Source organism: Armigeres subalbatus, chromosome 2, assembly GCF_024139115.2.
Source record: "Armigeres subalbatus isolate Guangzhou_Male chromosome 2, GZ_Asu_2, whole genome shotgun sequence".
NCBI classification, from domain to species: Eukaryota; Metazoa; Arthropoda; class Insecta; order Diptera; family Culicidae; genus Armigeres; species Armigeres subalbatus.
In genome coordinates, this window is record NC_085140.1 from 18,569,950 (window position 1) to 18,596,802 (window position 26,853).

At 40.4% G+C, this 26,853-nt stretch overlaps 3 protein-coding genes across 7 annotated transcripts in view; 2 read left to right on the top strand and 1 right to left on the bottom strand.

The window, feature by feature from the left end:
• LOC134218023 (pancreatic triacylglycerol lipase-like) overlaps positions 1 to 2,018 on the top strand; it is an 89,165-nt gene extending 87,147 nt beyond the window's left edge. For all 4 annotated transcript variants that reach the window (XM_062696897.1, XM_062696900.1, XM_062696898.1 and 1 more), the window contains 3 exons: positions 5 to 220; positions 287 to 620; positions 760 to 2,018. In XM_062696897.1, the coding sequence (XP_062552881.1) occupies positions 5 to 220; positions 287 to 620; positions 760 to 865 (656 nt within the window). In that variant the 3' untranslated portion in view covers positions 866 to 2,018. The remainder of the gene's footprint in view (positions 1 to 4; positions 221 to 286; positions 621 to 759) is intronic.
• On the bottom strand, positions 1,898 to 24,395 carry LOC134218025 (serine/threonine-protein kinase Nek5-like). Of its 2 annotated transcripts, XM_062696902.1 has the most exons (3): positions 24,283 to 24,395; positions 24,036 to 24,176; positions 1,898 to 2,824 (listed from the first exon to the last, which is right to left on the bottom strand). In XM_062696902.1, the coding sequence occupies exons 2-3, from the start codon at positions 24,101 to 24,103 to the stop codon at positions 2,044 to 2,046; spliced, it is 849 nt and encodes a 282-aa protein (XP_062552886.1). In that variant the 5' UTR covers positions 24,104 to 24,176; positions 24,283 to 24,395; the 3' UTR covers positions 1,898 to 2,043. The 2 variants fall into 2 exon arrangements, with proteins under 2 accessions (XP_062552886.1, XP_062552885.1); XM_062696901.1 differs by having other exon boundaries at positions 24,036 to 24,348.
• Positions 24,396 to 24,714: 319 nt separating this feature from the next.
• On the top strand, positions 24,715 to 26,073 carry LOC134214088 (uncharacterized). The gene is made up of 2 exons (XM_062693526.1): positions 24,715 to 25,013; positions 25,075 to 26,073. Exons 1-2 carry the CDS (start codon positions 24,999 to 25,001, stop codon positions 25,939 to 25,941), a joined length of 882 nt encoding a protein of 293 aa, XP_062549510.1. The 5' UTR covers positions 24,715 to 24,998; the 3' UTR covers positions 25,942 to 26,073.
• Positions 26,074 to 26,853: the final 780 nt, after the last annotated feature.

A 26,853-nucleotide genomic window follows, 5' to 3' on the forward strand; every position in this document is an offset into this window, starting at 1 on the left:
TTAGCCCATCGCTGCCCTTCCTATCAGCACTTCCTGAGTGGGAACTGCTTCAAATGCACTTCCGGAAACTGCGCCCTGATGGGCTACCATGCGTCGCTTCCAATCACAACCACCAAACAGAACATTTCAGAGAACGATATTGCCGTCGGCTCATCGATCCCGGTGGCACCCCAACCGGGCAAGTACTTCCTAGCTACAGGACGCGATTTCCCCTTTTGTCGTAAGTTTCAATGATTCTTCGTAACAAGGACCGACTTTGCTTCTCACCCAATTTCTTCCTTTCCAGAGCGTCACTACCGGTTCACGATCGAGCTTGCCAAGCCAAAATCGGCCGAACAGTGGGTCCAGGGTCACCTAACGGCGGGAATTTTCTCCGAGCGAGGAGCGATCCGAAGTATGGATCTCACGCCGAAGGGTACGGCGCGGATCGAGCACGGAACCGTCTACCAGGTAGTGGTGACCAATCCACATGATCTGGGCGATCGCATTCGAAAGGTGGAATTGTCCTGGGCGCATGACATGAACGTGTTAGAGCCGACCACGCTGTGCCTATTTTGGTGCAACAATCACCTCTACGTCAAATCGATTCAGGTCGAAACTATGCAGATGCCATCTCGAGAGTGAGTCGGATTTTATTTCTTCAATCTTATTTTAAACAAATCAGTAGGATTTGAACCCATGACATTTATTTTTATTCTGAACATAATAAAACTGCTCATGGAAAAAATGTTAATTTCACATTTTTGTTATTCAACACAGGAAGCGCAACACCGAATATTCAAACAAGCTGTGCGCTCCGAAGCGCGAGTTTGCCGACATTGCCAGCCGTGGTTCGTACTCTTTCTACGACAACTGTAAACGATGAAACGGAAGTTTTACTGGTTTTGCTGATACCGTTGAAATACTCTCGTGAAGTTTGAGCGTTATACATAGCTAGAGAAACCTATCGACGCTTTCCCCGATTAGAACCCGTTGCAGCAGAGATACATATATGGAAGAATTCAATGTTGCTGTTGTACGGATCGGTTATCCATAATAATTATTTTTTTGATCGATCGAGAGGCACACTTATCGAAATTCTTATTCAGTTCGTACAAAATGTGTTTCCGTCTAATCGTAGAATTTCATGTCGTAGGAGAAAAAGCTTCATATGTGATTTTAAGTGCGTTTATATACTTTTTCCTCTGAATTGAATGGCTGATGCAATTGAATGAATGGACAGAAACGTGACAGGCATGATTGAATTTTGAATGAATGCAGATTTGTTGAGAAAGGAAAGTCATTTATTTTTGTCTAGTTAAGAATCGAATACAAGTACCATAAAACCACGTGTTCCCTACAAGCATATTCAATTGTACAAATTTCTTCATAGAACAATTTAAACAAAAACGTAACTATTTCCCGCGTGCTTTTATCATACTTTGTAAACAAACGGTTGATTATTTAGAAGTTATAAGAATATTTCTATGAAATTTATTTACTCCATTGTCTTGAAACTTGAAAAATTTACCTGTTGTTATGGTTAAATTTTCATTTCTAAATTCTTAGCTTTTACTGTTTCTGTAGAGAAGAAAATCATTCTTGATCCTGTCTAGTGGAATGTCCTCAACTGTCCATAAGACGAATTAGAGCTTTCACACTGAATTCCATTACTGGATTATGAACCAGCAATCAGCATCATATAGCTAAATGGTAAGGCCGGCATTAATGTGTCGAATTCGACTCAACCAAGTACGATGCATAGAAGATGGTCTTTAAAGTCAATGTCAAACAACGAGTCAGTAGAATTACAATCCGGTAATGGAATTATATAAAAAGTAATAACTCATCTTATTGAAAGGCTGTTTCTATAGTTGCGAGGTGATAGTAATGAAAGCTTTCAACAACAACTTTGAAGTTTGATTATGCATAACAAAATTTATTTGCGATCTACTTTATAAAATCAGACACTTTTCTACATTCCTTAGAATAAACGCTAAGATATGTGATACATTCTTCAAATAAATTATAAAATCAGACGACACAGTCAGTTTCTCTTCCATATCACATCTCCCGCTTCATCAGTCGAATAATGCGATCATTTTTCAAAATTTTCTCCAACGTCCAGCGTTTTTTCGGATTTACCTGAAACATCATCTCACACAGTGTCTGAATCTCGTCCTGATATCCCCTTCGGACGCAATCAACCCGTGGCGTCACAAATCGTTCCTTACCGTCATCTCCTATCACCAGACAGTTCTCCATGAATGGATGCTCCAGCATGCACAGCTCGTAGAAGATAATCCCCAATGGCCATATGTCGCTTTTGTAATCGTACGCTTTTCCACTGGCCACCTCCGGGGCCATGTACAGCGGTGTTCCAACTATCGTCATATTGAGTTCCTCGCCCGGGATCGCATTTGTGAAAATTTTTGCTATGCCAAAATCGGCCAACTTCAACCGGTTGTCGGCATCGATCAGAACATTTTCCGGCTTTAGGTCGCGGTGGATTACTTTACGTTGGTGTAGATACTGAAGGGCCTCTGCAATGTCACCGAACTTTGCCATTACAGAACGTTGACATAGGTACTCATTGTGCTTTGAACGCCGCTCCAGAAACTTTGCCAGATTTCCACGTTCAGCAAATTCCGTTACCATGTTCCACGAGTCTTCGGTTTGAAAGAAACCGAAGTAACGAAGAATGCGTGGATGGTTCACCTGCGACAGAATGGTGTGCTCTTTGAGTACCGCCTGGTAGGCATAGTCTGGGCTGCTGTATGGAATAGATTTTACTACGGTACGGCGGCTTCTTTTGTCTTTCTTATTGCGAAACAAACACACGTGGCTGCATTTAACGGAGAAGAAATAGGATATGATTAATTTTGAAGATTTATTTTTGGTTGTCAGCTTCCAGGCTTATTTCTGTAATAGGTAACGTTTTCTTTTTAAAAATTGGTGTCAGGAAGTCATTAAGCAATCAAAAATGGTAAGAATGCAGTTATAACAAACTCTTCTTCTTATTCTTATTGGCATTACATCCCCACACTGGGACAGAGCCGCCTCGCAGCTTAGTGCTCAGGGCGAGCCAGGTTACCATTTTTGCATTCGTATAGTATGAGGCTAACACGATGATACTTTTATGACCAGGGAAGTCGAGACAGTTTCCAATCAGAAAATTAACTAGACCGGAACCGGGAATCGAACCCAGCCACCCTCAGCATTGTCTTGCTTTGTAGCCGCGCGTCTTACCGCACGGCCAACGAGGGCAAACAAACTACACCCCTGGAAATAAGTAAAAGTAAAAGAGGATAAAAGTTATTTAGTAACATTCTGGGAGGGAGATCCAGATACTACACACGAAATAACAATAAAATTAAACGTCATGACGCAAGAAAATTATCGACGAGCAAAAAATACCAAAGCAAGCGTCATGCGGACTGACCAATTTTTGTTTTGCGTGTCATCGATGTTTTCGTTGATTTCATTGAAGCCGGTGCGTGACTTTCTCGAGTTTTAGATAACGTTCCGAGTGCGGGAATTTGAAATATGAAGTGTCTCGTGAAACTCTCTCTCTCCCGGCGTATTAAATTAAGAAGTGTCCGGAACATAGTCGTTTTTCGCTTCCCTATGGAGGGAATCACAAAATGCGGCGGAATAAATTCAGTATAAATAAAACACGAATCTCTTGTCAGCATCTATCTCGACCAACTCAACAACCAAAACTCATTTAAAGTCATTTATATAAAATTTAATAATTCTGTCGATATTTCTTCACACTAATTTATTCCTAATAATGATATAAATTTCAATGAATCGTTATCTAAATTCTCGTAAATCAATGCAATGATATAGTTTGAAAAAGCATTTTAAAGATGAACACCGGAACATCTTTACCATTTCGCAATAACGACATGAGCATTCATGAAACTTTATTTCATCACCACTACACCTTTATCTCTTTTTGTTCATCGAATCATCGGTATTTTGGCGTTTGTTGATCTCCAGAAGTTTATATTCTTGAGGTAAAAATTTATTGAATGAAACGACATTAGCTTTTTGATTATGAAGGGATATTGCCGGTAATTGATGTTTTGGGGTAAGGGAAATAATTCCCCTACATATTGATTATATTTGAATGAAAATTATATGGGATAGAATGTTAATGCAATTTAGCTATTACACACAAAAAACGAATATTGTTTTACAGAATGTTTAGCACTTTACATTTGAAAAGTGCTCCGTTTTCCTAAAACTAAAAATAAAATTGCTTTTGGTTAAAGTTATTTTTTCATTTCTAAAGTTTTTTTCAAATGCTTCCTTTGCATAAATAAAAGTTCATCCATTCAATGTAAAATTGGTAAAACAGTCAAAAATATTGAGGGAAAGCATTGTTACTTTCGCTCTCATCTCTCTATCCGTCGCAGCTCTTGTCATCGTCGCCCATCAAAACAATACCGCAGTGTTTTTTTTTGTTTTTTCTTGTTTCAAAGAAAAGGGAGTTTTTCCTTCTGAAAATTGTTTTGTTGCTTAATTTGTAATGATGGGCGCTCTTTTCGTGCCGGTTGCATCGAAACAAGTGCGGGTAACACTGAAAGCGTCCTCAAAAGTATTTAGAAGTTGTGTCGGTGGATTAGAAAATTGCCCAGAAGTGCATATATGCCTTGCACAATTGTTCAAGTATTCGGGCATAACGGTTACATATGAGCAAGAGCAAATATCCGAGGCACTGAAAATCTACGGTATTAGAGGTAGGTCATAATGAATATTATATTTTTGAACCATAAAAAATGCGCGTAGCGTGCCAGACTCAACGCCAGCGGTGTACTTATGCGAGAATTTTATTTTTTCACAGATTTTTGTTTTTGTAATCTGACTATGATCAAAAGAAAATCTATGGCGGAACACTCAGCGGAACATACACAGTGCAATGCACCGTCGGCTAGTGATCTTGTTGGTACTTTTCGGAGCTGCAACACATTTTCCAAGATAATATAAATTATGAAATAAAAAACAAACAAAAAATTACATGTGATTTTTTCATATAGATATACCTAAATATACAAGAAAGGCAGAAAAAATAGTTAATGGATAAGGGGGTGGGAAATTCCATCTTTGAGGAGATCAAACTTTCCTTTCTAAAAGAAACTAATCTACTCTTTTATTTACGGTGTAATCTTTTCTTTTTGACAGTTCTACAACATCTTTTTAAAAGTTCAAACTTTTAATTTTAGAATGGCATGCACCTTTTAAACCATGGTTGCAACAAAAGCTTTCATACTTTTATTTTGAGCATTCACAACTCTCTACACTGAACCAAAACATCAGCCTCATATCGACTAACCATTGCTTCGCTCCCGCCCCTTAACGAGAATCATACACTTGATGGATGACAACCATTTCAATGTACCACATGCCGCATGGTAAACACTGTATGTGAATCATCCAATATCCGACTGATTTTCAAGCGAATACCGAATGACAGATCATCCGACATCCGACTGATTTTCAAGCGAATACCGAATGACAGATCAGATGATTTTCGTACGAGTTTCAAATAGTAACTGGAAGCTTTACATACAAACTTTGATTTATTTTTTGTTTTGAAATGTAATATTTATTTTGATTCTGTATGAAAGACGTTTTTATTCAGTAAAATTTATTTTATTCCTCCATCACGGAAATATTTTCATGCGGTCCATAAATTATACTTAACATGCTTAACATTATATACTTATGCAAAATTGTGCCAACTTAAACTATCCTTCGAGCCTCATTTCGTCATCCTCTGTGTACGCGCGGAAAATACGTAGCCCGTGAGCGCAACCTGATACCAGAGCTGCATCTGCGATACGCCGTCGTCTCGCCGGGTTTACATACGCCATCCAAAGCAGCAGAAGTTGATCAAAATATTTACCGTCGGCAGTTCCATCTCGCCATTTTCTGGGATGATGTTCCACCTTGACCAAAAGCTTGGCCGAAAGGACATTTTTCTCGAGATTTTTCTGTAAAATTTAATGAATTTACAATTTACTTACATTTAGTAGATACTGTCGTTGGCTTACCGAACTCATCAACCTGTTTCCCAACATAAAAATTCCTGTCAAAAACTCTACTTTATAAAAATGTGTGCTCAGCTTCCGAGGAAAATTATACAAATGGCGATAATGCCGATGCCAATGTAGTTTGCACAAGTCAGCAGCATTTAAAATCATACCAATTCTGAATGAATTTCATAATAGGGCAGAACCAAAAAAATAATCATCCGATCAATGGATGGAACTTGGTTGGTAAGAGCACATTCATTGTTATGAAAGACGAAACATGCAACAAGCATCATGGCAATTGTTCGCTGTTCGGATGATTTTCATTTGATTTTAGGCGGTTGTGTCTGATGCACCAGGGCAACATACGGTAGTAGGAGGAGGTTTATTTTAGAGGTGGGGAATGCGCAATCAGTCGCCCTAAGGATGATATTTTAATTCAGTGTACGAAAAAGAACCAAAGCAACTTTTTATTTTTACCAATGGTTTTTTTAATTTCAATAATGATTTTTCTTTCTGTGTACCAATCAAAACTACATTGTGGTCTAATGATTAAGATCTCTGAGCAAAGGTTCCACAGTATTCTTTCTTCCAGGTTCGATTAACGATTAGGCAAATAAATAAATAAATAAAAATCTGCATAAAAGTAAACTCTTGATGTTCCTCTGAAGAACCGAAAATTAAAGTTCTTATCAAAAATTCTGACATATCGATAAAGTATAACGGTGAAAAATCATATCGTTTTAACCGTTTTAACGGTATCGATATTTTGGAAAAAAAAACTTTTGCAATTTTTGAGTAATTTAAAATTCTTTATGAAACGACATCGATCGCTATCGATGGTTCATAAGAATTTTTTTAAAAATTTTGATATAAAGAATTTTGAAGAAATTTAAAGAAATGGTTGGCAAGGATTGATTATTCATGTTGGCAAATGTGTTTTTGTTCTCTTTTGCATTTCGAAGTAGCTTGTTTCATAACGGGTGGGAAAAGACGGAAGTTGCAAAGCGAAATCTCTCTTCCATGCCTTCATCATATATTCCAGATTCGGACGACGAACACTTTACAGATTTTTTCAAATCGTCAAAACCCGACTATTCACGATTAAAATTACGAAAAAAAATTTACTGTAGCTGCGGATTGGGTTGACTTTGAAGAACGTGAAACGAGCGATGCAGATAATGAATTAATAAGCGATAAGCAAAGGGAATCATTGCAAGAAGATGTATCCTATACGTCTCCTTTTCTCTTTACAATGGACACCATTTTCAAACGAGTTTCACAGTTCGATTGTATTAGGCATTTTTTGTCCAACAACCGTCGTTTCAAAAATAGATTGATAATGTTCAATATAATTTTCTGCTTTTTATAGTTTTCAAGCGAATTATCAGTATCGATACTCCCCATTTATTAAACATTTTCAGCTAGGTCTGCGGTGACGTTTCATGACAATTAATGTTAGGTCTGCACTGACATTCATATTTTTTTAATCTGAATCTCCCTCCCAGGTAACATTAATTTTTATTTTATTAAGTTTTTGATGTTTACATATTGTAATATGGTAATATATTAAGTGATCGACCTAGGTCCTCCTTCTTTGTGTCGTATATAAAATTTCTAGTCCTAACAGGTCCTAACTGTCGCGACCAAGCTTTCATTCTATGCCGCTTTGATACAGCCAGGGTGGCCAGACCTACCGATTTCTCGGTAGTCCTTGTTGACTCACCTACCGATTCACAAACGAGAGATCAAAAACCACAGATTTTTCAAAATTCCTACCGAGAACTACCGATTTTCAACCCGCCAAATAAAAGCACAGCCAACGTAGTAATCTTTCTTATAAACGATTTGAAAAATTTCAGGTAATTATCAGACAAACTACTATCAGAATAGTTTAATAATAAATTGGTTGAATATTCAATACAGTCGACACTCTACATCTCGATATCTCTCCCTATATCGATGGTTTCCTCAGTACCTTCAATCTACATATATTTGAGCTTTCAACATCTTAATAATCTCCCTTTCCAGATATCTCTGCATCTCGATCTGTTCTGATCATATTTTATTCAAGTTTCACTCTCCTTATGTCAATATGTCCAAATTTTTAGACCATAACAATAACAAACACATCAATAACAGGACACGATTTTTGTTTTGTTGTCGTTTTTCACAGCAACGAGGTTTTTGGGATCTGGTACTCATCTTAATTGTCCTTCCATTCCTTGATCTCTCACTATCTCCATGGTTCCTTCAATATCAAGATGTGGAGAGGCGACTGCATCTTAATTTGGTCTTTTCTATTATGACATTTTGCATCGAATTCATATTTCAGACCACATAAATAGATTAAGGACAGGATCAGAGTATTTTTTTTTTGTCTTTATTTAGGAGACTTGCAGCCCGAGGCTGGCTCTTCTCCGAAACAATCAGAGTATTCAATAATTATCATTCCTGCCACTTGTGATATTACTGCTTCTTTGATAAACATAATTTAACGATTATCCGCATCTATTACTTTGAAATATCAAAACAGTTTTGTTCAATATTTGGCAGCTATGTCATAGGCATTTTTTAGGATTTTTTTCCTAACTTTTATGAATTAAAAATTAATTGGGACTTGGGAAGTTTATTGTCTACTATTTTTTCCTATTCATTAGTTTTTCTCAAAATCTTTTTATTGATTCAGTCAAACCTCTATAAGTCGATGTTCTATAACTCGATATCAACTCATGGAAGCAAATTATGCCATACTAAGAAATATTTTCTGGACTACTGTGATGGTCCCTTTAAATAGCTTTCCAAGGATTCTCTATTCCACATCTCTATATTTCCATGAGTCGATGGTCCCTTTAATATCGTCTCATGGAGCTTTGACTGTAACTGCTTTTAGATTGTTAAGAATATGGAGATTATGTGATGATACAACTATTTTTGTGATTATTTCTACGGTGGTTTCAATTACACCTTTTGTGAACAATATTGCTACGTTTAGACAAGGCAAGTGAATTGAGCAAGTCGCTTGAATCGAACGCGAACTGAAAGTGTAAACACCTTAATTCAATTCACTTGAACGAAAAGAAAGTTGAACATGTTTAACTTTTGGCAAGTCAATTGAATTCAACTGAGTTGTTCAATTCACTTGCCCTGTCAAAACGTAGCTTATGTTTCATAAAATATTCATTTAGAAAAGGGCTATTTCGGTCTAAATATTTTAGATCACCTTTATGGAGGTCTCCTGTCGTCGTTATAGTACAAGGCTATGAAGTTGACTATGATGTGTGGCTAGCTTTGAAAAATGAAACGGTCTGAAGTCAATTAATAACTTTGGATTTATCAGCAATCATTCAGATTGTCAGGCCATATTGATTCGGAAACGGTAACAAAAACATGCACTTTCACAAGAGGCTATTCTAGATTCATCTTTATACATGTTAAGTTTCTAATATTTGAAGCTGTCAATCGATAAGTTCTTTTTTTGTGCAGGTTCGAACCTTAATTTAATTCGAAAATCGTAAGATTCAAATGTTCTACAAATTACAAATACATTATTGTATGAATATGTCATAATTTCTTCAGGCCAATCAGCTTTACAAGTGTGGAATTTTTCTGAACAGCAACATAGATAATAATTATTTATATGAAACTAAATTTAAAATGTAAAAATAATATTGCTGGGAAATCTACAAATTTCGTTATTTTATAGTTTAAGACTCGGGTACTTATTCAAAAGGACGTATGTGATTTTGTAAACAAAGATTCAAACGTCGATTTGTCCAATCTGATAGCACTCCCACGCAAACCATCACCACAGAGAGGTAGGGGAAGCCTTCGGCCACCTGTTGGTGGAATTGGTTTGCTTGGGAGTGCCATCAGATTGGACAAATCGACGTTTGAATCTTTGTTTACAAAATCACATACGTCCTCTTGAATAAGTACCCGAGAAGATTCAAATTGGAAAAGAATATTTGATATTAATCTGAACCTAATCGCAACCAATTTTAATCCAGATAGTGAAATTACTTATAAACAATAAACTATGGCTCCCAAATACTTAATTACAAGATGTACGTTCATTTACATACATTGAAAAACGTTACATAAGCTTTTTCAACATGAGGCTAAGTACGCCATGTGAAATTATTATTTTATTTAATGGTTTTAAACTTTTCCGGCCTACCGATAACTACCTATTTTTCTACAGTCAAGCTACCGATTTATCAAAATATAATCTGGCCACCCTCAATACAGCGACAGAGGGCTTGGATGAATGAAGCAATGAAGATGAGGAGGACCAATGCGTCAGCACCAGATATACTCCCGAGGAAGGTAGCTTCATGAGAGAACAGTTTCAAAGTGCTTAGTGAAGAATGCTTCCTCGCTCCATATGACACTGCTGTACGAAACAGCCGGAGAGTGAAATCAAGCACTCACTTATAGTGAGTTGCGCATTTCAGTTGGAATGAATGTGTAAAAGAGAGGTATATGATGCATTCTCTCTCTTCCTCGCCTTTCCTCGCTAATATGGTTTTGCATCAATGAGAATAGATAGAAGGTGAGGAAGAAGACCAAATGCAAGTGTATTAGTGGATGATGGGAAATGTAAACAGCAAATGGTGACGTACATATTTGCACGGCTTCTTATGGGAGCTCGTTCGAATGTAGTAGTGAAAGCTTTTTCGCCATACACGAAAGGCACGCACACAATATATGGATTTCCATACCTTAGTATTTATTTTCATTGGTTTTTCATATACACAACACTTACTCGCATCTGAAACACTGCCGATGAAAGAAGGAAGCATATTCATTTCAAGCTGCCCTACTGTAAAGACACTATATACAAAGACAGGAAGTCTGATTCCTGAACAAATAAATCACCAGGCAACTCTGCGTCCGCAACACTGCTAATGCTTGATATACTTTCCACATTGGTCTATACGAATTTCATACTTCAAAAATATTTGATTTGTACCGTGTTCAACCACCCAATAAAAAGCCACAATTCACTATAAACATGTTTAATTGATTTTCAACCACATACGAACACTTTTTTATCTAAATCCATCGAAATATATTCAAATAATAATACAAACATATTTATTCGTGCTGGTTCAAATGAACCCTTGCCAAATGTTGCGCGAGATATTTTGGAATGACAGGTCTCTTGCTCGATTGGAATGACACTGACAGTAAATTTGGAATTCCAATTGGAACATTTACCGTCTTCGTCTATAGTGTCTTTACCCTACTAAACAATGTCTCCTCGGCATTACCCGGCTTGTGAAGATACCACGTTCAAAACTCCCCACTTTCAATGTATAAAGGCTCCCCCAGACCTAAGCGATTTCATCGCCGCGACCGCGACAACTAGTCGCCGCGATTCTATCGTTGGGTCGCTGCAGGCAATGTTCTATTTACGCTTCTATACCAACGGCGACAGAATCGCTGTCGCCAAGCGATATAATCGCGTCGCGACTGTCGTGTCGCGTGTGTTTGGGGGAACCTTAAAACGAATGCTTCATATTTGCCTCTTCCCTTGTTCGTGCAGCCAGCAGCACGTCGTCGAGCGCACATCAATCGGTGCACCGAAATTTAAACCTCACTACGGGCTAAAAACGAAGCATTCGTTCGTTTTTGAACGAATTTTCCAAGGCCTGTACAGCGAGCATAAAACCTGACTGTCATTCGCGAAGTCGAAGCAAAATTCTTCACACAAACAATGACAGTTCTTTATGGGTTTTTACAGTAGAGCAACAGAGAGGAGGAGATGGCGGCCATGTTTCACTCAAACTCTGACAGATAGCAATGGGATTTCCCATAGGAGGGAAGAGCAGAATTTGCTTCGACTTCGCGAATCGTCATGATAATAGCAGAGGCACCAATCTGTTGGTTGCAGCGAGGAGAACCTCACAAAACTCGCTGCAAAGCCAACCGCAAGGCTAAGCCGTCTGCTATTCCACTCCAACGCACGCCTCCTTCACGATGTACATGGCAGAGCTCCAGTTGCTGCCGATGTCGATGTGTTGCCTCCATCCCACGGGCCAGGGCTTCTCCAGCTGCTGCCGATGTTTCACCTCCAGCTCTGTGTCCATCCTGCCGTTCCGACGCGAGTCTGTTCACATCCACCGAAAAATCGACATCAAATTTTAGTTAAAAATTCATTTATTTTCCATTTTTTTGTCGTACACATTATTTTTATAGCATTTCAAGTGGTTGGCCTTTTGGCCCTTCAACTTAAGTTTAGTTTCTAATTTTAATTGTTTTAATTTTAATTTATACACGTTTATCTAATTTTTCAAGGTAGCCTTAAAGAGGCATTGGTTAATTTTTAAAATTTGATAACCTAACTATTTACACAAATATTTACAATAATAATTTGATAACCTAGATTGGAACAACAATGGATGTTGTGATTTTTTATTGTGGTTGACAATTCGTGTGGCATCTTGCTTTCGTTCGGCGGAGGTGGTTTGATTTGAATACGACAGCACCGTGAATTAGTTGTTTTGGTCGAAGTATCAATCTCATTCACTACAGCGCCCTAATTGAAGCCTGGTCCGAAGATAAGCGACGAACCCTAAACCGATCTCTACACTAACCAAAGCGTTCTTGTAGTGTTTTAATACCGACCAGACGGTGGACCTCAGAAGTTGGCGTCCTCCTGGGAGGGGTGTTATGGAACGTACACACGGTCAAGCAGTTTGACCAACATTGACTCCACCTCTCGTTTATTCAAACATCCATCAAGTTTCACCAACATCGGCACGAACAATCAATTTATTCGACCAACAATATCACACACGAACGACCGAAGTGCCAACTTGAGCACCAACCATCAAAAAATATATGGGGGTTTGTGCAACTTCACTACAAATGCTCAAACATGTTCGGCGAACCTTGACTCCACCCCCGACAACTCAAACCAAAATCAAACCGTTTTAATTTTTTCCAACCGAGCCGCCAACTGTCAAATGGTTGTTCGAACAACTTCACACACGTTCAAACAAAACAGCAACCAAAGCGTTTTCTCGGGGGCGGAGTCAATGTTCGTCAAACTGCTTGACTGGTGTGTACGTTCCATTAAGGATCATCCTCAGGAATTTGTTCTGCACACTTTGGAGTATCGAAATCAAATGATGCGTTATTATTATTATTTATTCAGACTAAGGCCGAAGTGGCATGTGCGGTATATAAGAGTCTTCTCCATTCGGCTCGGTCCATGGCTACACGTCGCCAACCACGCAGTCTACGGAGGGTCCGCAAGTCATGTTCCACCTGATCGATCCACCTTGCCCGCTGCGCATCTCGCCTTCTTGTGCCCGTCGGATCGTTGACGAGAACCATTTTCACCGGGTTACTGTCCGACATTCTGGCTACGTGCCCGGCCCACCGCAGTCGTCCGATTTTCGCGGTGTGAACGATGGATGGTTCTCCCAACAGCTGATGCAATTCGTGGTTCATTCGCCTCCTCCACGTACCGTCCGCGATCTGCACCCCACCATAGATGGTACGCAGCACTTTCCTTTCGAAAACTCCGAGTGCGCGTTGGTCCTCCACGAGCATCGTCCAGGTCTCGTGTCCGTAGAGGACTACAGGTCTAATGAGCGTTTTGTAGATTGTCAGTTTGGTACGGTGGCGAACTCTATTCGATCGGAGCGTTATGCGGAGTCCAAAGTATGTACGATTTCCAGCCACTATGCGTCTCCGAATTTCTCTGCTGGTATCATTTTCGGCAGTCACCAGTGAGCCCAAGTACACAAATTCTTCTACCACCTACCACCTTCGTCACCACCGATGCCAACTCGCGGTGGGTGGCCTACATTGTCTTCTCTTGAACCTCTTCCTATCATGTACTTCGTCTTCGACGTGTTGATGACTAGTCCGATCTGCTTGGCTTCCTCTTCATTCTGATGTAGGCTTCCTCCATCTTCTCAAAGTTACGTGCCATAATATCTATGTCATCGGCGAAGCCAAATAGCTGGACGGTCTTATTGAAAATTGTACCACTCGTGTTAATCCCTGCTCTTCGTATTACCCCTTCCAAAGCGATGTTGAATAGCAGACACGAAAGACCATCACCTTGCCGTCACCCTGTGCGGGTTTCGAAGGGACTCGAGAATGCCCCTGAAACTCTAACTACGCGCATCACCCGATCCATAGTCGCTTTGATCAACCGTGTCAGATTATCCGGAAATCCGTTTTCGTGCATTAGCTGCCATAGCTGGTCCCGATCTATTGTATCATATGCGGCTTTGAAGTCGATGATTAGATTATGTGTGGGCACGTTGTATTCGCGGCATTTCTGCAGTACTTGGCGAATGGCGAACACCTAGTCCGTGGTGGAGCGTTCGCCCATAAAATCCGCCTGGTACTGCCACACGAACTCCCTTGCAATTGGTGCTAGTCGACGGCATAAAATTTGGGAGAGTACCTTGTAGGCGGCGTTCAGAAGTGTGATTGCGCGGTAGTTGCTACAATCCAGCTTATCGCCTTTTTTGTAGATGGGACACACAACACCTTCCATCCACTCCTGCGGCAAAACTTCCTCCTCCCAAATCTTGGTAATGACCCAGTGCAGCGCTCTAGCCAGTGCCTCACCACCGTGTTTAAATAGCTTAAATGGTGCGTACCCGTATGAACAACATGTCACATTAGTGATGAATGGACAACGTATAAATCGTTCGGTTTTGAATCATTCGCTTTCGTTCCTCTGACGATTCGTCAAAAGACTGTTAGAACAAAATAGCAATAGGCGTTCTTCGATAAAGATTCGATTATTTTTTAAACACAATTTCGAATATAATAGTGCATTTCAAAATGCATAATATTATTTATTCGTATTGAATATTTTATTTATCAACTTGTTATATATCACTACACTAACAATTGCAAACACTATTTTTCAGCATAGCCTTCTTAACCATTTGTTCGCTTTAAAATTTAACTTAAAACTAATATTTTGATAACCTATAGCTGATATATACACTACGAAATTGGATAACCTATGGTGGGACTTAATAGCTCCCGGATCACTAGTTGGTCGGATGCCAAGCAACGAACCCTAAACCTCTATTTACACTCACCAAAGCATTCTTGTAGTATTTTCATCCCGGACTTAAATGTTCGTGTTCTGGGAGGGGTGTTCATGTTCACCCGCAGAAATATGTTTAGAACTCGTTGACATTTCAAATGATGAGTTTTGGCGCAGCTCTCCGCCATGCCGTATTCGATCACAGGGAGGATGATTTGCTTGCAGACAGCATGCTTATTCTTCAGGGACAATGATGACCGACGGTTGATCAAAGGGGACAGTAGCTTAAACAAAACGTTATATTATACTGTCCAATAGTCGTACAACTTGTCCACAGACGCTTCGACTTTACTCCGACCGAACCAAATTACTTGGGGGCCGGCGGAGTCAAAGTTCTACAATATCCCCCTGCTTATCCGGACCTCACTAATCCGACGACTCGTTAGTCCGGATCTCGCTAATTCGGAATTTTTCGGATTTTCGGAAAAACACCAATTGAAATTCATTATGCTGTCAGTTTACCAATTCGTGCTGTGATTTTGTTTTAGTTCATTTGTATGGATTTGACTGTCGGATTAACGAGAGAAACCTCGATAGTCCGGCCATACATTTATCGGATCAGCTGGAGTGTACTGTACAACATGTCGTAGCGTGTATGGGGCTCCTTAAGAGCATGCAACCCAGAACGCTGTGACTGTCTTCGAGTGACTTTTCGTAAACGGATCAAATCTTTGGTTAGTGCAAGATGAATACACAGCTAGGTGTTTCAATCTGCCCAGTTTATGGACGAGAAGAAGGCGGGGGTGAAAAATTCATTTTCGGTGCAAAACATAAATAAACCGGGTGGCTCTTCCATACTAAAATCCAAGATGGCTGAATCGTCAATTTGGCAGATTGGAACACCTAGTGGTGTATTCATCTTGGGTTAGTGTATCAATGGCACATGTTGTTCACGGCCAGGGACATCGCCTCTCAGTTGGCGTAGGGCTGCTCGTTGATTTCAGGTATCGAATCATTTTAATAGGATGTCTTATCCAGCTTTCCGCGAGCGGTAATGGCCGCTAGCTTGCCTGCGGGTTAGTTTCTGATTTGACGTTTGTGGAGGTCAACTGCACCCGAGACTGCACCCACCGTTCCGAGTATTCCAATGTGACCAGCGATGCCAGATTGATTCAACATCAATTCCGTAGATTCACTAAAAAATGTTTGCTGGCCCTATTTTGGCGTTCCTTTACAATCCTAGTATACAGAACATTACACGACTGATCTCTTACTTTTCTCAATGCATAAAAATAGATAACAACAAGACTACTAACCGTTAAAATTTATAGTTACTGATCTTGTTATATCCTAACTTTCATGAAAAACCAAAAAGCAATATTATATTCCATTTAGGGGAAAATACTGCTTTGGCAGGTTTTGCTCTATTATTGTCAAGGGGGTTTTTGTCGACCAAATTTTATGAAATTTGGCCACAATATTCTTTGATATGCAAAGAATGTTTAGGCCAAATTTGAGCATAATCATCCCCCCGTGACAATAATAGAACAAAACCTGCCAAAGCCGTCATTCCCCGTCAATTCAACTACGTTTTGGTATCTTTACAGATGCGTATTTCGGTCTCAACTGTGAGGCCGTCTTCAGTGTCTACAGTCGCGATTCGCTGGTTGGCCACGACCTCGGCCCAACTAACGAATTCGGTTTTTTAATTGGGCCAACTGAAAGCCATTTGATCACGTGTATTTCGACTTGAACATCACAAATGATGTCCAGGGACGCCCAATCCCGTTTTCCGTGTTTACATTGAATTTTGACGTATAATACGTATAACTCCAAAATAATCTAAACGTTGTTTCCACCTGAATTTTCAGGTACATTTTACGTGCACACGTAGCTGCAAATGCTTCAGAAAATTCAGGTGAAACTTACGTGTCCGGTGAATTCTATCAAAAACTCAGGTAGAACTTACCTGATTTTCACGTAGAATGAGAATTCTATCAAAAAATCAGGTAAAAGTTACGTGAATTTCAGGTGGAAAAAATCTGCGTACTTTTTCAGGTGGAAACAACGTGCAGATTTTTTTGGGTGTACGGTTGCTTTTTAGTTGGTCCGGGACCCAACCAGCGGAGGCCCAACTAAAAAGTTACACAAGTATTAAAATCCCAACCAGCGAATCCCGACTGTACTACTAAACTAAAGTACACCCGATTCTGTTTTCACACGGATTTTTTTTTACACGGCCGTGTAAAAAAATCCCATGCACAATTTTTGCAAAGTTGCTCCATTTTGCATGATTCGTCGAGAAATCATAAAACTTTTTTTACACGGATTTTCGTATTTTGAACTGAAAACTTTTTTTTACACGGAACGCATCCCCCGTGTAAAAAAAGAATCGGGTGTACTAAACTCGTCTTAGACAGTTGAAAACATTCCACTAAAAGAGCTTAAATAATGTATCTGAAAAAGAAATAGATTCATGGCATAGTGCCCTATACACACACTTCCACACTCGCCGTAATGGCAGTTGCTATACATATTTTTGACTACCATTTTCACATTTTATTGCAGTACCGCCAACGGGGGTGTCATTGGGCCTAAATGTGGTATACTCCAAATAAATGTTACAAAGCTCTAGTAGTTAACATTGGAATCAAGTTTTAATTTGTTTAGTACAAGCTTGAACAATGAATTTACCACTGTGTGGGGAAAAAACAATAAATGAGGGAAATTCTTCAAAGTTATATGTTGTTTAAAATTGGCCCATTCTCACCCCTCACATGGGGTGACATTGGGCCAAGTACAAAAAAGTTCAGCGGTGACGATGCAACGATTCAATCGTTCATTAAAAATAATTGCCTGCATTACGGCTGTTGCCAACTATGTATGGCAAATCAACCAAAGGCTTGGCCCAATCTCACCCCTTTTCGGCGTGAATTGCACGTTGCAACGAACAACTAAAACTGCTATATAAATATTCATAAAATTCGACAAAACAACAACAGATTATCGTAACATCGATCTGAAAACTAATTATGTACATAATCGATTTGTGGGGCATTACTGACACTATTTTAATACGCGTTCATTCGATCAATAGTTTTACATTCAAATTCCAAGCATTATGGTACGAGCACAATTAGTTCTTGGAATTTGTTTTGTGATTTCATAGACGTGAATTTTACTATAATTTCGAACCGTTTGAAGTTTTGATCAAAATTCGTAACAGTTTCTGAGATATTGGGAGTTGAAACATTTTTCGTTTTTGGCCCAATCTTACCCCCTAGGCCCAATGTCACCCCGAACGACGGTACATTCAAAGTTAATTGCCTATATTTTTTAGCCACCCGGAGTGGAAATTAATTACTATGTCTGAAACTCGATTATGCATGTTCTGTACTTAATACACAGTATTGAAGAAGAAGAAGCAGAAAGATGATAAAAAATCTCCACGGGAAACCATACGGAGAAGTTTTTAAAACTCTTCTCAAAAATTCTAAAAGCAATTTAATTAAAAACGGTAAGCAGTACGGGGTTGGACTTTTCTTATAATGTGTTTTTTACTTTTTTGCCTTTCTCGTATACTAAGTATACGTAAAGGCTATATGATCGCTCCAAAAACAAGCTTTTATAGAAGGCTCGGAGACCCCTGTGTGTATGTGTGTGTGTGTTTTTTTTTTCTTCCTAAGTAATGGGGGGGGGGGATCTGCTCAACAGACATCCTGGGTTGTCCAGGAAGTGTGGGGTTAGGGATCACCTCCAATAGCAAACGAGGGAGGCAGGACTACATCCCCGACCCGCTAAACCGTTTCCATTGCCGCCAAGCCCATAGTCCCTTCGGTACAACCAGAAAGTAATGCTTCAAAGGGGGGCCAGTGCACAACGCACCCTCGAGGTTAGCTGCGTGTCCTTGCAGCATCGAACTTCGTGACTCGCTTTTTTAGAAGAACACCATGGTATCGTGCCAGCGCATTACCGGCTTTCCAGGTGGCCTTACCACGCCCTATGTCCTCGGAAGGTGGGAAGGGTCGACTTCGCGCCTGCTTCCCTCTGCACGACTGGTATCAAGAATGATGATGCCGCGCAAATTGAACTTTCTGCGATAGAGCCTATTCGCCAGCACACAGAGGGACTTGAGGACGCGGTGCCTACGCCTGCCCCAGCCTTGACGAGGACCCCTTTCCGTCCTCGGGCTCGGAACCCGCCCGGTTGACCTACGCCGCGAAAGCGACGATACCATGTTGTACTTCGCGCGGCCACTTATTCGATAAAAGGATCGAGGTCGACCACAGAGCATGACCACCGGTATGACCAATGAAGCCGACTCCGATCCCTTGGACCACCTCTTATTTGCGCCTGAACTAGCCATCCTTGAGTCCACGCGCCACCTTCTGTGTAGCTCCGAGACGATTTGGGCGATAGCCGATAAAACGGCGTTCCAGCCAACTTCATCTTTACACATCCTCCGAACTAGGTTGTCCGGGGTAGTGTCCAGACCACATGTGGCAAGCATGTGGTCACGCATTGCGCGAAAACGTGAGCACACGAACAACACGTGTTCCGCCGTTTCCTCTAAACCTGCGCACACCAAACACTCGGGCGAGGCCGAGCAAGCCAGCTGCGTTACCTGCACTGTGATTTTGCAGCACGCTTAAACGCCGGGCACATCGAACCCCCATGGGGTGCTTGCTGTTCACAGCTTTGCTGGAACAAATCAAACAATTGGGAGGGTTCGTGCAGCATTGTGCCTTATGTCCCTCCAATCCGCAGCGTCGGCAGAGATTGCTTCTGTCAGGGCCTTTGCAGTCCCATTGCTTGTGCCCCGGTTCCAGGCACTTGAAGCAAACTTCGGGTTGCTCGTATATGCCCACAGGGCAAACCGACCATCCCACCTTGACGCTCCCTAACTTGACTACCTTGGAGGCGTCCGCTGCAGATAGCCGAACCAATGCTACCTGCGTCCCTGCCGGACCTTTCCGTAGCCGAACGGCTGCGGTGAGCGTCTCCACTTCACACTGTCGCCGCAGTGCCGTGACGAGCTCTTCGACTTCGGTGATCTCGTCCAGGTCTTTAACCCTTAGATTCACCTCCGTAGTGAGTGCCCTCACCTTGACCGTCTCGCCTAGAACTTCCTCCGCCAACTTCTTGAAGGCGGCGCCCTTTTGCGAGACGCCCCGCTTCAGCTCGAGGATCATCTCGCCCATCCGGGTACGTCGGCGCCGAGTTCACCGAGCTTGACGTCACTCCTCATCGCCTTCAAGACGTCCGAGTACTTAGCCTCGTCCGCCGTGATGACTAGGGCATCGCCCCTGGAGCGATTGGCGCCTACCCTAGACTTCTTGCTACCCGCATTCGCCTGGGCCTTCTTTTCGGCCCTTGACGTCTTCGGTTTCCTCTTGTTCTTGACCAGGGTCCAGGAGGCGTCATCCCCCTCTATTTCCCTGGTCTGGTGCGGCTGAGAGCTCACAGCCTGTCGTAACCCCTTACCACCGTCTTTCTTGTGTGGACGGACCTTTCCAGGTCCTTCCTCCCCCGGTTTTGGAGGTACCTGGCCGGGGTTCAACTTCCCAGCCCCACTACCCTTGTTCGGGGCAGTAACCCTCCGCGTTTTGGAGTAATTTGTAATGTAATTTGTGAATGAGCCCTTAACCGATTTAGTCGCGACAAGTTGCATTCAACGCAGGATACTCTACCATTGTTTCCTATAGAGGTTGCTGGCGTTTAATCATCGCTTTCTCTCAAGCGCAAAGGAAAGATAGGATTTGTTTTCATCGGGAAACGCTTCCCGATGAAAACAAACTCCATCCTTGCCACGCGCTTGAAGAAGAAAGACGATTAAACGTCAGCAACCCTTATTGAAAATTGGTCAGATCGGACTATGGGCTAGGAAGTTATGGCCAAAATACTATTTTTATAATGCACGAGAAAGGCACCATCACCGCTTGGTGGATTAATCAGGGTTTTTATACTGTGTTTTAAGTGTAATATTAGAATATAAAATTTCGAATGGAAATATTGTGTTTTTTATACAGTAGAAGAAAAGTCCAACCCCGTACTGCTTACCATTGCTAATTAAATTGCTTTTAGATTTTTTGAGAAGAGTTTTAAAAACTTCTTCGTGTGCTTTCCTTTCTTTCTGCTTCTTTTGTGCTTTTTTTCTTTCTGCTTCTTCTTCTTCATACATGCACGAAGAAGAAGAAGCAGAAAGATGATAATCGAAAAAATCTCCACGTGAAACCATACGAAGAAGTTTTTAAAACTCCTCTCAAAAATTCTAAAAGCAATTTAATTAAAAATGGTACGCAGTACGGGGTTGGACTTTTCTTATACTGTGTTTTAAGGTGACACGGGAAGCACGAACAATCATCAAATCGTCATCATTTTCATTATTGAATGCTTATTTTTTTCTCTACAACAAATATTTATGATTTTGAAAAAGTATCACCGGCGCGTGCTTACTCGTGATCTACATGCTGATACATTTACAGTTACATCAAACAACTGAAAACCGAAATACGCCGCCCCAAAGTTACGAGGTGAAAATGCTAGAAAGAGACAAAAGATAGGAAAAATAACACGGTGTTTAGTGCCTCCCCGAGTCACCTTAAGCGTAATATTAGAAAATAAAATTTCGAATAGAAATATTGTGTTTATTATACAGTAGAAGAAAAGTCCAACCCCGTACTGCTTACCGTTTTCAATAAAATAGCTTTTAGAATTTTTGAGAAGAGTTTTAAGAACTTCTTCGTATATGGTTTCACGTGGAGATTTTTTACATTATCATCTTTCAGCTTCTTCTTCTTCATGCAACATCAAAGCGCCAATAAAACGGTAAAACTTCATGCGTCACAGATTGGTTGGGTAAAAAGATATTTTAGTTACCAGATAAAGATTGTCGCTGTCGTCGCTGTCCGGAACATCTTTTGCTGGCGAGGATAGGGGATCTAAATGTCAATGAAGGAAAAATACATACGATTTGACAGTTTGATACCACACATGTTTCGGACAGCAGAACAAAGGGAACCGAAGCGACAATCTTTATCTAGTAACTGAAATATCTTTTTATTTTAGTTACTAGATAAAGATTGTCGCTTCGGTTCCAGCCGGATGACACACAGCTATGCTTCTGGCTCCAGCATTAAATTCACGTTATTATTTTGCTGTTGGCGTTACTTTCTGATAAAATATTATCACCAAATATTCAAATTTGTTTTACGCCGTAACAACCGTGTTGTGTTGAATGACGGTCTTATTACATTTTTATTGAAAATCGAACACATTTTTCACGGCACGGAATTCGTGGTACATAACGAAAATAGTAATAAATTTATACAAATCGCTTAACAACAATTTCTCCATCACAGAAAATTAGTCCTGAAATGATGTTTTTGTTTACTAATTTTGAATTGTCAGTGGGGCCCACCGCGCGCTAACCCCAGAGATGCTAGCCACTATTTTTTCCCATTGAAGAGATAGGCGATGACAGTACACACTTAAATCATTTCACAGATTTCGGTGAATTTTGCTTCAATTCACCGAAATCTCAACAGCAGATTTGTTCGGTAATTATTTCACCGATTTTCTGCGGTATTTTCCTTTATTCAACTGTCAAAACCACAGAAAAATCTGTAAAATTTTTACCGAACTGTTCTGCTGTTGAGATTTCGGTGAAATTTCACAGAAATCTGCGATTTATTTTAAGTGTGTAGGGTGTTCGGTTCCCTTTGTTCTGCTGTCCGAAACATGTGTGGTATCAAACTGTCAAATCGTATGTATTTTTCCTTCATTGACATTTAGATCCCCTATCCTCGCCAGCAAAAGATGTTCCGGACAGCGAGCGACGACAGCGACAATCTTTATCTGGTACACTGAAAACCGTGGTTTGGGCCAATAACCCAAATTTGAGTAAAATGACTTTTCTGGCACTAGGTAGGGTAAAATGCCGATATCATCGCCGCGACGGCGACAACTAGACGCCGCGATTCTATCGTTGGGTCGCTGCAGGCAATGATCTATTTACGCTTCCATACCAACGGCGACAGAATCGCTGTCGCCAAGAGATAGAATCGCGTCGCGACTGTCGCGTCGCGTGTGTTTGGGGGAACCTTAACTCTGCTTGATATCTAACAACAAGCTCTGCATCCCCTCTTCACGATGCATACATAAAACACCCAAATACACGACGTTATTCGTTGAAATTAACATTTTAAAGTCTAACTGAATTTGTCCTATAGTAGACCCCCTGGGGGTCCACAATAGGAAATTGCTTCCCTATAGTCGACACTTCATTTGATTTACATGTCCCGTTTCGGGACGTTCTTCTTCCCTATTATGGACCCTCCAAAATATTCCTGTAATAGACACTCTCGTGTTTATTTTTTATAGAATTGTAAAAAATCATATAATTTGACTTTCCATTGCATTTCCAAAGCATGTAATCAAATCGTTGGACTGCAAGGTAGGTTCTCCCGATAGAATTTCATAGCAAAATGTTGACATTGTGCAGTAATAATGCAAAAATGGCTGGAGGGTCCACTATTGGTTGGGGGTCCACTATTGGTCACTTTACCCTAGTTTGCCTTTAATCCCATGTAAACAATTTACCCAAAGCTGAGTTTAATTTATCCAAAGCGAACCTTGATCAACTCAAAATTGAGAATATTGAATTTACTCAAATTTGGGTTATTGGGCTGAGCAACCCCGGTGAGGTGTTTACATCTTGCTCTAGTTTTGGCAACAATCATGGGAAAGAAAGAGAAAACTACCCAAATTTGGATAAATTTTTTCTGCGATATTCTCAACAGTGCGTATATTGAACTCAAAGTTTGGGTTGATTTATCTGTCCGTGTAACTAAAATATCTTTTTTGCAAACAAATCACAGAGGGGTGGGGGTGGGGGATCAAATTTGTGTTTTTTTGCGTTATGAACTTTGTGAACGAGCCCAATTCAGTAACGCCTACCCGAGTCATAAAATGTTACTCACCCTCCATAACAACCAGATCCCAGATGAGCTTCAAACTCCAGATTCACTACATCAATATTCTGCAACATTTTCGCAAGCTTTTACTAAACAAATACAAATTCTTTACACATTTGCAAAACAGTCGAAAAAGATTTAAAGAGTCTTTAATAAACACAAAAAAACAGTCGAAATGTAAGACAACATGAATAAATAAAAAATATTAGATTGTTGAATATTCTTATGTGCGTTGCTGGTGAAGAATACAAACATTATCAGAATTTCTATTGTTTCTCACGCTCCTTCACTCGGCGGTACTTTCATTACAAAACTTTCCAGGGTTCATTCTATTTCACGACCCAAATGTTGGCAACGCTGTTTCCGAGGCCGGCTCTTGAACTGAAACTGAAAACGACTATACTTTGACATGAGCTCATATTTTTTACTCTGGGCTTCTCATTTCTCACTTTCTAGCATCCGCGAATGACGACACATTTTATGTATCTTTTTCATCACTTTACAAGTATTGCAAATTGTTAAATACTCTAGTTTCAGTTTTGTTTTTAATATGAACAATCATGTTTAATTTCTTGCATTGCAAAACCACATTGCAAAATACCAGATTTTTTTACAGCTTTATTATTTTAGTACGGCATTTTAGGACGCACTTTTTTCTGCCCATCTCGCTTTCACCGTGTTCACAAATCACAATCGTCAGCAGCGTCATCACCGCGCAGGAGTGATTGAGTGAAATTTTCCGACTTTTTCTTCGCCGTGAGCACATCTCAGGGCTCGCTTGGCGCTGCTCAATATCCACAAAATTGTGCTAAATGAGTGTGAGATTTTGAGAAAATCCTGTTTTCGAGCGCAAGAAATCGTTCGTTGTTCACCAATAATATTTACCTAAACAGTTCGACATTTTTTTGTGAGCGCGTTAGCTAAAAATCTCCAAACACGGAGTCTGGAATCGTTCCGTGTTCCTCCGCCATGGGGCCACTGGATGTAAAACCCTTAATCGATGAGAGTTTTGATCTGTGTCATACATGTTTGTTCGCTTTTTCAGAAACCAAAAAGTGCGTCCAATGAGCAAAAGGAGGAACTGGTTAAAATATTCGAAGAGTACAATCATCGGCCCAAGCAGGAAAGTGCTGAAACAGATTACAAAGAGCGTCAGAGATTTTGGATAGAGGCGACCCATCGGTTGAACCAAATCCCTGGCGGAACATTGAAATCGACTGCTAAGTGGGTGAAATATTGGGCTGACGTGATTATCAATCTGAAACGAAAGTGCCGGTTAGTAGCCGAGGGAAGATCCAAAAAGATTGGCCCCAACCCGCTGGAGATTCGGATACTTACGGCATCAAATTGTTTTGATGTGCTGGACCAGTGGACTAAAGCACTATCGTCGGATACCATCGTGACTTTGGATGCAGCCATGGTTAACGACCACGAAGAATATTTTCCGGACGATACCGGTGTCCAGAAGGAGGAGATTGTCATCGAGCATTATGCCGATGACCAGTTAGATGAGGAATTTGTCACCACCTTTTCTAAGCCCATGGTGACCGTACACGACCAAGAAACAGTTACTACCGAGTTGGAAATCCGGAAACCCACCGCAGAAGAAATAAAGAACATGGCCGTGAACGCCACTATGACCACGACGGAGTACGTGGAATTGACCGCGTCCGCCCTTGAAGGGACCAGCGAGTTCCTGAAGCCAAAACCAACTCGACCTGCCGAGCATGAGAGGCTGCGGGAAGATCTGAAACGAACATCGGAGAAGTTGGAATCAGTGATGAAGAAGCGACGATTGGATGATTCCAAAATAGCCATCGCACAAGCGCTGACCAACATGTCGGCCGCGATGCTGCAGCTATCGAATGGTCTCAACGATTTGGCCAACGCGCTCACAAACGATGCAATCTAACGGTACCATCCGACTGTCGATTGTCCGAGATCGTACCCAACGCACTGGGTATGATTAGGTCTTTACTTTTAAGGAATTAATAATATTGTGTGGATAAGTCGTGCAAACAAAAATAAAATTTTATTGTAAGTACGAGTGGTCACATTTTGTCAATTTCCGAACATTGTAATCCATCATTGTTTAGTACCATTCAAGCACGGTTTTCAAAACTACAAGGGGGAACGACTGTGAAAGGTTTGTCATGGATTTTTAGAATGTATGTATGGCCGAAAATTAAAATGTTTAATATTAAAGAAAATTAAGTCAATAATTAAATGAAAGAAGTAAAAATCGTAATTTCTGCTCTAAAGTGGAGTTAGATCAAATTTATATGTTCTGTTTTTTTTCGTCTTTGTAAGTGCGTAAAAAATCATTCGTCTCTTTAGGTACATTTAGCATTCACCGATTTTTTCGCAAAAAGTTGCATTTGGCGCAATTCTGTCCCATTGTTTCCTATTGGGAATTGGCCAGAACGAACTATGGGTTTGAATACATTTCTTCTTCGTACATTAGAGAAAGGGATTATTACGGCTAGATTTTTTGCTTTAGCTTTTAAAAGTTATATAAAAGTAAAGAGTTAGCCGCAGCTTTTCTGTAAAAAAAATTGTGTCCATTTGCTAAAATAATTGATGTGGCAAAGAGAGCAAAGATATTGATGGTTTTTACTGTGTTTTAATCTTTCAGTTTTGGATCTATGAATCAAATATCGAAATTAACAAATATTAAACAGTCAACAGCCGTCAACATGAAAATCGATTTGGTCAGATTTCAAAGATTTATTTAGTACCGGCCTTTATTTTGGATTCTACTGCACCGTGGAGTGAAGTGGAATGAACGATACCTTATTACGGATTCCACGTAAGTGAAACAACT